This window comes from Kogia breviceps, chromosome 2, assembly GCF_026419965.1.
Source record: "Kogia breviceps isolate mKogBre1 chromosome 2, mKogBre1 haplotype 1, whole genome shotgun sequence".
Classification (NCBI taxonomy): domain Eukaryota; kingdom Metazoa; phylum Chordata; class Mammalia; order Artiodactyla; family Physeteridae; genus Kogia; species Kogia breviceps.
The window spans coordinates 59,085,928-59,097,819 of NC_081311.1; the positions used below are offsets into that span (position 1 = coordinate 59,085,928).

The window sequence follows — 11,892 nt, forward strand, 5'->3', positions numbered from 1 at the left end:
ATAAGCTGTGCAAATTTAGGAATGTTGTTTAACCTCTCTGTGCTGCAGCTTCTTCACCTGTAAAATGGGGATAAAAATGGTACCTTCCCCCTTACAAGTTTTATGTGAGGATTAAGTGATTTAATATGAATTTTAACTGACACACAGTAATTGCTATACTGACACACAGTAATTGAAGTGACTGACACACAGTAATTGCTATATAAATATCAGCCGTTAGTATTTCATTTTTATAGATCTAGGGGGATTCCCTATGTAACTCAGGGACCTGGGTCCCTGTAACATCTGCCAAAGCTCATCTCAGTCTAGATTTTCCCCTCAAAGTGGCTGTGCTCTCAGGGTAGCAACGCCAGACGTGTTCTGAGTTTCAACCATGACATGAACAGTTTTGCTTGGGGTGGGCGGCAGAATCTGGGATCCTTGTTTGGAGCCCACAAGAGGGATTGCTCTTTGGAATTCAGGTGAAGTTCTTACTCAGGAAGCGAGAAAGAGAAACAAAAGCCTGAGATGGGCTGTGTACCCTGGGCAGGTGTCTCTCCTCTCTGGGCCTCTGGGGAGTGGATTAAACCAGAGGTTACAGCTCATGCACCAGCAGCTCAAAGACCAATGTGGAATATGAGGGAACCTCTTTGGGTTTGAGGCAGCAGGGAGTGGTGGGGACTGGGGCAAGGGTACATGATGCGTGGGGGATAGAGGGAGGCACCACACAGTACCAGCCAACATGCCCTGCAGCTAAATGGGCCCAGTGTTGTCAAATCTGCTGCTCTTTCAAAAGAAATGGAAATCAAATCTGAATTCTTTGTGAAATTTTCTGATTGTTTAGTGTTGGCTCCATTCAAATAAACAAAATACTGATCGAGGCAAACAAAATGTGTCCCCAGGCCAGCTCAGGGGCCACCAGAGGTAAACAAGCACTGAGACGTCTCCCATGCAATGCAATCGGAATCCTTGAGTTCCAGGCTCCATGTCCTGGTGTCTCGGGGGGAAATGGGCATATGCTGAGCGTGGGGATGAAAGAAAGGGGCTCGTCCTCCCCAGGGAGGTAGGCGCCCTGGGCTGAACCCAGGGAAGGTGAGCCTGACCCCTTGCTCCCTGCCCCCTGGGTTCAGGATGGCAGTGAGGTGGACAGAGGCAGGAGGTTGCCCTGCGACCTCGGGTGACACTCTGACTCCCAGAGCTCCAAGTTCCTCCTCTGAGAAACAGACTGGGGACTCTTCATCTCAGGCACAAGGCAGGGACCCTGGCCCTCCTGTCCCAGCTGAGGCCCTGCCCTGTGGGGATCTCTGCACCCACGGCTTTGGGGACACCCAGGGGCCCTTGGGATCTGTGCGTAGATTGAACTGCTGATCCTGACTCTTCTCTCCCTGACCCATAATAGGGCTACACATCCACACCCTTTGCCACATGAGCTCACAGGGCCACCCCACAGAGAGGGCAGAGTACACACACTTGCCCCCTATGCGGAGCTTGGCCGAGTGATTTGTTGGGGCCGCTGGAACATGAGCAGACCTGACTGAGGCAGAGGCTTTCAAAGCACCTGTGTAGTTGGCCTCTTGCCCCCATGCTGTCCCCTGGGAAAGAGCTCCCCCAGGTAGCTGCTGGTCTCAGAATGATCTGGACCCACAACCCCAAGCAGAAATAGCCCAGCTGATCCACTGACCCAGCAGCGAGAAAAGTAGGTGGTTATTTTGGAAGTTGCTGAGACTTGGGGCTGCCACACAGCAATGTTGCAGCAGAAACCTGACCGCTATGCTGGGAGGTCGTGGGCTTCCCCAGCCTGGACCCAGCTTGCTGCACAGAAGCTCCCGCCCTGTCTGGTCATCCACTGTCCCAGAAGCCCCTGCACCCCTGGCTCTGATGCAAATAGAGAGACTCTCCTTGGAGTGGGGAGACCCCAGGCGTTGTGCCATACAGAACTGGAGCCAATCCCCACATCCTGCCTATGAGACCCCAGATGTCCCCTGTCTGTAGAGGGTGGGTGATCATGCCTGCCTCACCATGGACTGGGGAGACTTGATGAGACACCACGAGTCTGCAGCAGGGCAAGGGTGGGGTGCACGGTATTGGCATTTCCACTTGTCAGGCGGGGGAGGGATAGGGCATCTCCTGGGAGAAAACTGACCCCTGAGGAAAACGAGGCCTTACCTTTGGAGAGCGTGATTTTGAGTTCAGAGTGGAATCTGTCACTCAACCTGAAAAAAAGCAAAAGGGGTTATCTCAGCACCAACTCTCAATCACCCCTGGGCACAGGCCACACTGCTAGAGTGCCTGTATCAGTTAGGAATGCTTTGAACTTCAAATAAAGAATAAATAGCTAATCATTGCTTAAACACAAAGGGCTCCATTTTCTCACATAACAAGGAGGCTAGAGGTAAACAGTTGCTGGGAGTGGTTTAATGTCTAGATAATGTCTTCAAGGACCATAACCATCCTCACTGTTTGTTTTTTTTTTTAATCCTTAACCTTGTTGCCTCATGGCCACAAGATGGCTGCTACAGTTCCAAGCATTTCATCTTTACACAACCCTATTCAGGGTAAGAAAAGGCTAAGCAAGAAGAGGGGATTTCTTATTATCAGGGAATAAAAAGTCCTGAGAAGCACCTCTTTTTCCCTGGCAAGGTATCCCTGGATATCTTGAAAAAGGGACTGGGTGGGGAGGGGGGTTGTGACAGCCTGAGACTGATCACAGTCCATTCCCCAGAGCTGGGCACACCATCACCTGAACAATATTTGGCTCCTGTTGGCAAAGCAGAAGGAGGGGGTTGGCTCTGCAGTGGATGGTAATACTGTGTGCTGGAGGTGGGAGAATCGGTCCCACAGAGGAGGTGGTACCAGGCAGGACTCCTAACTGCAAATCTGGAAGCTGCTTTGTGGCAAACAGCAGACTTCACTTTGCTGCAAATAACAGAATCCACTTTGTTGCAAATAGCAAACTCTACTCTGTGGCAAACAGCTGACTCTGGGAGGGCCAGAGCTTGGATGCAACACAGCATCACTCTCCTTCCAGCCATGGACTCACATGCCACATTGGCATGCGAGTCCTGTGCACTGCATCTGATTGTGGGCATCAGGTATGGTACCTGCAGGGGAGGCTGGGATGTGTGTGTTTGTCTTCTTTTGGGGAAGGAAGGATTCACAATGTAGGCCAGTGTCTCAAGGAGGAGAGAGAAGAGCTGCAGGGGGACATTTTTGCTATTTCTCAAAACGACCCCCATGAAGTCTTGACCACTTGACGGCTCCTGAGTGTCACCTGAGGTGTCCGGCAAAAATGATGATGCCCAGAAGTGGCTGTGATAGTGGCACCCTGGCCATCCCATCAAGAAGAAACGAGCAGGGCTTCCCTGGTGGCGCAGTGGTTAAGAAACTGCCAGCCAATTCAGGGAACACAGGTTCGAGCCCTGGTCTGGGAAGATCCCACGTGCCACAGAGCAACTAAGCCCGTGAGCCACAACTACTGAGCCCACGAGCCACAACTACTGAAGCCCACGTGCCTAGAGCCCGTGCTCCTCAAGAAGAGAGGCCACTACAATGAGAAGCCCGCGCACCGCAACGAAGAGTAGCCCCCTCTCACCGCAATTAGAGAAAGCCTGCATGCAGCAACGAAGACCCAGCACAGCCAAAAGTAAAAACAAATAAATAAATTTATTTTTTTAAAAAAAGAAGAAGAAAGGAGCAGGTGACACCATGAAACACACACCTAAGTCATCCACTGGGGACTCCCAGAGACACACAGATGCCAGGATCTGAATTGAACCAGAGAAATCGGATCACAGGTAAATCTCTGGTGCATGGTGGAAGCCTCTCAAGAGAACTCGATGAACTTCCAGGGGATACAGGACCTCTGGACTTGGGCCAGTGGTGAAATGACAAACTCTTATGTGAAGCTGAGACAGGGAAAGGTTCACACCTGGCTCTGCCACTTATATGTCACCTGACATCTGGGAACCTCAGTTTGCACATCTGGAAAACGGGGGCAATGCTAGCTTCTTGAGAGGGTGGCTGTGAGGAACATGCCCACCGCCCATTCTGTCTATGCAGTAGCAGGGAATCCTCTGTATTTAAATACCTAATGTGACTTCCCTGGCAGTCCAGTGGTTAAGACTTCTCGCTCCCAGTACAGGGGGCCCAGGCTCAATCCCTGGTCTGGGAACTAAGATCCCGCACGCCGTGTGGCACGGCCAAAATTTAAAACAAACCAAAAACCTCACACCGTGGTTCTCAAAGAGGGGGGACGGGAACTAGGCAGGGTTATCTTCATCCTGACAACCACACTGAGAGGATGGAGTTTGTGGCAGAATTTGACCACTCTCTCATGATCTCTACCACCAGTGTTACTCTCTCAGTCATCAACTCAGATGGCAAGGGGAAATTTGCAGATGGAAATAAGGTCACTAACCAGCTCACCTTGAAATGGGGAGATTATCCTGGATTAGCCGGGTGGGTCCCCTGGAATCACATGAGCCCTGAAAAGCAGAAAAGGAAGGCAGAGTGATCTGAAACACCAGAAATATTCGAGGTGCCTTCTGCCTGGTGAGACCCTGAGCAGAGGATCAGCCAGGCCTGGCCCGACTCTTGACCTACAGAACCACGAGATAAAAAATGGCATTGTTTTAAGCCACTCAGCATGTGGTGGTTCATTACACAGCACAGAACACTAAGACAGAAGGATCATCCCTATTTTTCTAGCTGAGAAACTCTGAGCTCACACAGCCACAAAGTGAGTGGTAGACCAATGTTTGAACCCAAGTCCCTCAGACTCCGGAGCCCATGCTGTCACTTCCCATTCGGCCTGTCCAGATGAGGAAACTGAGGCATGAGAGGCCAGGGCACTGCCAGTGCCAGCTCCACAGCTTCTCAGCACAGAGGAGGAGGGAGCAGGTCGTGGCCCCCGTCCTCCCCCGCTCATCTGAGGGGCCACAGAAGCTCCTGATTCATGGTCTGTCTGCATCAGCCCACTCGGCCCACCACGGCCCCTGGAGCCACTAGAGTCACAGCATTGCCCCCCGAAGTCTAAGGTGAAAAGCTCGGCAGACCTCACCCAGATGTGGTCAGACTCCAGGCTGCAAGTTTGTCTGTGGAGAGAGGACGCCTAAAGAAGGCAAGCCCTGGACAGAAGCTCACAGGCACATCTGGGAGAACCACAGCTGCCGGGGAAGAGCTCACAAGTGCAGGAAGGTGACTGAAGGGCCCAAAGGTAGGAGGAGGATTCCTGGGGCAGGGCCTGGGGACTGGGGTTGATGAGCCAGCTAGTGAGGCCTCTCTGGCCCCGACAGACTCCACTCCTACGTCCTAACTTCTCTGACCGATGCTCCAAATCAGAAGAAACCATTGTCCTATGGGTCAGGTCAGACACAAAGATCAAAGTTATATTCAGTTTGGCTGACATGGAGCGTAAAAAAAAAAAAAAAAAAAAAAAAAAAAAAAAAGTCTAAACCAAGTGTTTAAAATTGTGAAATTTCACATTAAAAGCCAGATTTCCAACCTCTTTTGAAAAATCAGAAGCTCCAGCCACAAAATGCTCTTCTTCCCACATGGCCACATGAGCAGGAGCTGAGGGGCCGCCACACCTGATGGGGCATCAGTTCTGGAGCACCACAGTCCCCACTGCTCCCTACTGCCCTCCCCTCACCCGTCTGCCTGACCCCTGAAGGTATCTGAATTCCAATCCTTTAGGCCCAAATTGACTCCATAACCTTACTCTTCTGTCCCTACCCAGCCTAGTCCTGGGGAGTCCTGGGGGAAGGCACCCAGCCTGTGTGATGTTAGTAGGGCTGGGAGAAGTAGGGGTTGGGGGCATTAGGTTAGTAACTCAGGGGCCTCTACCAGATCCATTTTTTGCGAACAGCTGTTTCCAGTGACCCAGCCTGGCTAAGAATTTGGCAGGTGTCAACCCCCCTGACTTCCTGGTGTCGACTCAACAGCATGTATGGGCACCCATCCTCTCTGCCCTCATGACCAGCAGGTGCCTTGGTGCCTAATGGGACAGCTGCACTTGGCCAAAAGGGCAACTGAGAGAGGCAGAAATGATCCTCCCCCACCCCTGGAGACAGCTGCCCACATCCACATGGCCCTCTGGGAAGGCCCAGCTTCCACTGCCACCACTGGGGGCCACCTCCAAGGAAAAGAACCCAAACCTACTTTGTCTTCAGCCCCCTGGTCTTCTAGGAAAAGGCCCTGTAACAGATTCGGAGGCAACACTTTGCTCCCTTCATTGTGAACTGAGACACCGGCTCTGTAATGGAAGAGACAAGAAATGAGTAGCGAACGGGGGAGGGAGGTGGAAAAATTAAATTTTGCGTGATCAGCAAGGTTTCAAACAATCGCTCGCCAACTGAAGTGGGTGCCACGTCTATAAGTCATTCTGTTTTATAGACCATTAGGATCTCCAGAGAGAACCTGCATGGAGACCACTGCTTTTTGTTGAAATTAAAATGTCAGAGAAAAAGAAATAGAACAAAACAGGGAATCTGCAATTAATTACCAGGCCATAAAAATTCAATAATCAGGAGGCAGAGCAGCCGCAGGCCCAGAGGTATCAGAGCCAGCGTAACGAGAATGGAATACATTAATCTTTTCAAATTAGTTTTTTAATCTGAGGGGGATATATGGTGACATGCCTCCCCTCCTCGCCCGCCTCCCACCTCCATGGGCTCCGGCCTGAAGCCAGGTGGGGGGAGGGAGGTTCTGGTGTGAGCTGGGGGCCTGTCCAAACCCAGACCCTCAGACAGGAAAGAGTGTGCCGGTTTGCAGCCCTGGCTGAGCCCAGAGCCCCGGTGCCGCCTGGCCTGGTGGAAGAGTCTCAGCAGAGGAACCATGAAAGCACTTCTGGTTTCCCCCGGGTCAAAAGAGCTCATTGTGTGTCCACGCTCCTGCATGGCCTCCCGCGGGCCCAGGGCTCCCGCAGCTCCGGTCAGTCCCAGGCTCTGAGCTCCCGGCTTCTTTAGTTCGCCCCGCCTTCAACCTCAGCCAAGCCGCTCCCTCACCAACCTCCCCCAACAAGCCTGTCCCTGAGCCTTGCTGGGGCTGGGCCTCGCCTAGAAAGCCCCCCGTGGGGCTCCAATCTGCCCAGTGAGGTTGCTGAAGGCTGCTGTCAGGGGACAGCCGTGGAGCAATGGCCGATGGAATCTGACTCCTTTTAAATGTAACAGCTACAGCCCACTAAGTCCCAGGCCCTGTGTGAATCCGTCACCTGGATTTTCTCATTTCATCTCCCGAGAGGTCAGGACTGTTAAGAACCCCATTTTACAGAAGAGAAAATTGTGAAGCCGGGACACACAAGTTCCCTGTGGCCTGTGGTCTCTGAGCCCAGCTTCACTAACACAAGCCAGGACAGCTTCTTTCGCCTCGCCCCATTCGGCACACAGTTGGTGTTCCCATCACTGTTCACTGGATAGCGTCCCTGCGGAACAGCCCTGTAAGGGGACTTCACCTGCCCTCTGATCTTTCCTCCCCAAGATATCTTCAGCTCATGATAACAGCGGCTGCCATTTCTTGAGCAGCTACTGTGTGCCAGGCTATGGGACCTGGTGCCATTAATAGTAAGACAGTGATCCCAGTTTTACACAAAGGAAACTGAGGTTCAGAGACTGATGGGCCCAAGATCTCACACCCAAGCCTAGCTGGCACCCAAGAGCATGATTCTAACTAAGGGTGTTGTCTCAGCACCCCATCAACCAGACCTGACCCAGGGCTCCCAAACCCCAACTCCCCCCAAACATACATTCCTTCAACTTGACATCCTTGGTGACCTCCCCCAAGAGGCCCCCCCCCCGGTCCTCTCGGTCCCTCCCAGGGTTCCTTTAATTTCTATAATTTGTACCTGTTAGTATCCAGTTATACTGACATTCTACTCGCCCACTCACATATGCCCCTGGGGGTTCTCAGAAAAAATGGTAGCGATGAGGAAGAAGCATAGCCGCCGGCACAGTTCCGAAAGCGGCCACTAGATGACGACTGACCCACTCGGGCGGGGCTTGCAGTAAGGCCATGAGGCCACCAGATGGTAGTCGAGGCCGCGGTTCCGAGGGTACAGCCCGGGCAAGTTGGAGCCGCGAGGGCCCGCGGGTCCCAGGGCGGTCCCAGTAGCCCTAGCGCAAGTGACCTGGACGCCACTGCCTCCTGCCTGCACGATGACCCAGCCCGTGCCCCGGCTCTCTGTGCCCGCCGCGCTGGCCCTGGGCTCGGCCGCTCTGGGCGCTGCCTTCGCCAGCGGCCTCTTCCTGGGTGAGTAGGGCCGGGCCTTCGGCACCCTCGGCAGAGGCCCCGCGGGCGGGCGGACGCAGGAGCAGAGCCCGTAAACCCGCGAGGCTGGCTGCGGCTGAGCTCACCCCTGGCGCCCTGGAGCCCCAGGCCCTGACCCAGCACCACCCCTCCCCGGCAGGGAGACGGTTCCCTCCATGGCGATCCCGGCGAGAGAAGCGCCTGCTGCCCCCTGAGGACAGCCCCCTGTGGCAGTATCTGCTGAGCCGCTCCATGCGGGAGCACCCGGCGCTGCGGAGCCTGCGGCTGGTCAGCAGGGCCGGAAGCGGGAACGGGCGTCCACCTCGGGCCGGGAGGGACCCACGTGGCTGTGTGACCTTGGGCTTGTCGGTGGCCCCCGTCCGCGCAGGCCGGGCATAGTTGGGCGTTCCATGAGGGTCCGCCCCTGGGCCACGCCCACAGCCACGCCTCTGGGGGCTCTAAACCTGGGGCTCAGCTGGGTGACTGGCAGGGCGAGTGCGACCCTCTCCTCCCCGCAAGCAGCTGACCCTGGAGCAGCCGCAGGGGGATTCCATGATGACCTGTGAGCAGGCCCAGCTCTTGGCCAACCTGGCTCGCCTCATCAAGGCTAAGAAGGCGCTGGACCTGGGTAGGGCGCGCGGCTGGGGTCACTGGGGGCCGGAGTCACCGGGCCGTCGCCCCACTCTGGCCTGAGCCTGTCCGTGTCCACGTCCCCAGGCACTTTCACAGGCTACTCAGCCCTAGCGTTGGCCCTGGCGCTGCCCCCGGCCGGGCGCGTGGTGACCTGTGAGGTGGACGCAGGGCCCCCGGAGCTGGGACGTCCCCTGTGGAGGCAGGTGAGTGTCCCACACACCTGAGGCCGTTGTCAGGCCCGTGGAGCCCGGCCACTCCCAGCCCCGGGAGAAAGGACATGCTGACTCTGACCCCGCTCCTCCCGCACGCAGGCCGAGGAGGAGCACAAGATCGAACTTCGGTTGAAACCCGCCCTGGAGACCCTGGGTGAGCGACGGAGCGGAAAGGGCCTTGGCGCCATTTCCCAAATGGGACCACCCGGCGCGAGGTAGTAACCCGGTCCGCCGGGCGGGCTTGGGCAATGATAGCCCTCCGCCACCCGGTACGCGGCCACATGCAGAGTGGCAGGCAGGGGCCCTCGAGTACCTGAATGGTCACAGCGCCTGGGCCGTTCTGGGCGGGGTCTTCCGGCCGCTGGGGCCTGCGGACTCAGCTGCATCTGCCCCTCCCTCCCCCGCAAGACGAGCTCCTGGCCGCGGGCGAGGCCGGCACCTTCGACGTAGCCGTGGTGGATGCGGACAAGGAGAACTGCACCGCCTACTACGAGCGGTGCCTGCAGCTGCTGCGACCCGGAGGTGTCCTCGCTGTGCTCAGTGTAAGGGACAGCCCCGGGGGAGAAGAAAGACCCTCTTGAGCTGGGTCCGTCTTTTCCTTGGGCTCCTCCTCGCTCCCCTGCCCCAGAGCGCCGCCTAGTACAATCACTTAAGCTCCTCCCCCCAGGTATTCGAACTGAGTCCCCAGGTTTTCCACTTTCCCCTGCTCAGGTCCTGGGTCTCCAGCTCTCACCCCACCTCCTGCTCAGGCACCCCCAGGCCCCGCCCCCACGATGCCCCGCCCCTCCGCAGGTCCTGTGGCGTGGAGAGGTGTTGCAGTCTAAACCGCAGGACAAGGCGGCCCAGTGTGTGCAAAACCTGAATGAGCGCATTCTGCGGGACGCCAGGGTCCACATCAGCCTCCTGCCCCTGGGCGACGGCCTCACCTTAGCCTTCAAGATCTAGGGCTGGCCCCTAGCAAGTGGCCTCAAGGGAGGGGCCCTGGGACCCCCAGCTATCGACACCGAGTTTTAAATCTGACAATAAAGTGCGGCCTGGATCTTCTGAGCCTCTGTATGTGCTTAAGTGGGGTAGGGAGTAAAGCCCCTGCACTGGCTACATCTTCAACAAAAGGGAGGCTTGAGGCCACAGATGTTCATCCCCTCCCTGGCACACTCCTGAGGACCCTCTGGCACCAGGGCTGTGGCCTGACCACAGCAGCTTCCAGCTGACTGGAAGCAGGATATCAAAAGTTTTAATTGACCTGCCCGCATGCAGTTGGTCAGAAACCCCAGCTCCTTGTGGAGATTTGCCTCCACAGGATCTGAGGGCTGGAAGCCTGGTAGAGCCCCTGTGGTCTCCCTCCGACACCTCTTCCTAAGGGGGCAAATGAATGAAGTTCCTGCTCAGTGCAGCTGGAACCAGTGGAGACCAATATAGGATCTGATGGCAGGAAAAGGGCCTTGCTCCGTGTGTTGTAGGTTATGCCAATTCTGCTGGCCGTTTGCCCATGTTGTCACAGAACTGTCAGCTTGGCCTCACCTCTGCAGTGGAGGCCCTGGTCAACATCACCTGAGACCAGGCCACTTGACTTAGACCTGAGGATCTCAAGGTTGACTGGAGTATATATCCTGTCCTCCCCCTGAAGTCCTTGAAGAACATGAGACTAAGTGGGATCACTGGCCAGAGGTGTGAAGCAGACAGGCCAATACGTAGGAGGCAATTTTTAACAAGTTCCCCAGAGGGAGATGAAGAGAAAGTTAAGCTTTCCAACACAAACATCTATGAGCCAAGGTGGAGAGGGAGCCAGGTGCTTCAATCTTCTGGTTTAAACCTCCACAATCCACAGGAAGATCTTATCTCCACACCACAAATGAAGATCAGGCTCAGGTATGAAGTGTCCTTTCCACCAACACTGCCTCAGGCCTCAGGCAGAAATGGCATCAGCCTAGAATTAGGTTTTGCCACCATCTGTTAGGCCTGGGTGGTGGAACTGAACCTGGAGGCTGCTGATTAATAAATTAATCATCTATTAATTTCTAACATATCAAGGCCACAGGAGCCCCATGAGCCCACAGCTGGCAACTTTCATAACCCTACAGCATTTGGGATATATACTTGCATTTCAGACAACCCTCAGGAACCTGGCTGTAAACTATCCTTCTCTCTCCCACTTATAGAAGTATATAAGAAGCACATGGGTGAATAGGTCCATTTTACTCTTAATTATCCTGAAAACACAAGAGACGCTTTCATACCTAGCTTGCAGACCTTTCCTGTTTTTCTTCTTACCTAGCAATAGGTCCTGCCTGATTCAAACAAACTGGTTCAAATTCCAACTTACTGCCATTAAGTTACGTGTCTTATTCAATGGGCCATTCCAGCCAGTCCCTTAGGACAAACAATGAGATCAGAAGGGGACTTTGTACCCCCATTCCACCTGTATGGAAAACTCGTTTGGGTTGCTAATCTCTCATCAGATTCTTCTTGACCTGGAAATTTTCAGCATGTATCACTTTTTGGGTAATGAGTAAGTACTACATTTTCTTATCTGTTCTCTGACTTCAAACTATACCACAGATCTAGTATTATGAATTTGTTCAACAAAACCCTTCTCTAACCTTTGATGGTATCTTTCTAACTCTTCTCCCATCAAAATTCCTCTTTCCTATGTTTCCAACCAGAATCATCTATTAATTGCTATCATTCAGCTCAAGTTCAGATTAAGGCCAATGGCCACATAGCCTGAAGGCACTCTGGTCACAAACTTAGGTCCAAGCTTCTCAGTGCCTGCCTGAAAAGAAAGGAGTAACAACCTCTCACTGGGGCCCATACACTTCCATTCTAC

At 54.4% G+C, this 11,892-nt stretch overlaps 1 protein-coding gene and 1 long non-coding RNA gene across 5 annotated transcripts; one reads left to right on the forward strand and one right to left on the reverse strand.

The window, feature by feature from the left end:
* Positions 1-4,404: 4,404 nt before the first annotated feature.
* LOC131750575 (uncharacterized) lies at positions 4,405-9,700 on the reverse strand. Its single transcript, XR_009333912.2, has 3 exons — positions 9,379-9,700; positions 6,139-6,232; positions 4,405-4,463 (listed from the first exon to the last, which is right to left on the reverse strand). It is a non-coding gene; the product is annotated as an uncharacterized lncRNA (long non-coding RNA).
* Positions 7,904-10,109, forward strand: COMTD1 (catechol-O-methyltransferase domain containing 1). Of its 4 annotated transcripts, none has more exons than XM_067027474.1 (7): positions 7,904-8,223; positions 8,381-8,508; positions 8,740-8,848; positions 8,938-9,056; positions 9,165-9,280; positions 9,474-9,607; positions 9,858-10,109. In XM_067027474.1, exons 1-7 carry the CDS (start codon positions 8,130-8,132, stop codon positions 9,887-9,889), a joined length of 732 nt encoding a protein of 243 aa, XP_066883575.1. In that variant the 5' UTR covers positions 7,904-8,129; the 3' UTR covers positions 9,890-10,109. The 4 variants fall into 4 exon arrangements, with proteins under 4 accessions (XP_066883575.1, XP_066883576.1, XP_058909186.1 ...); XM_067027475.1 differs by having other exon boundaries at positions 7,908-8,223; positions 8,743-8,848; XM_059053203.2 differs by having other exon boundaries at positions 7,911-8,223; positions 9,165-9,219.
* Positions 10,110-11,892: the final 1,783 nt, after the last annotated feature.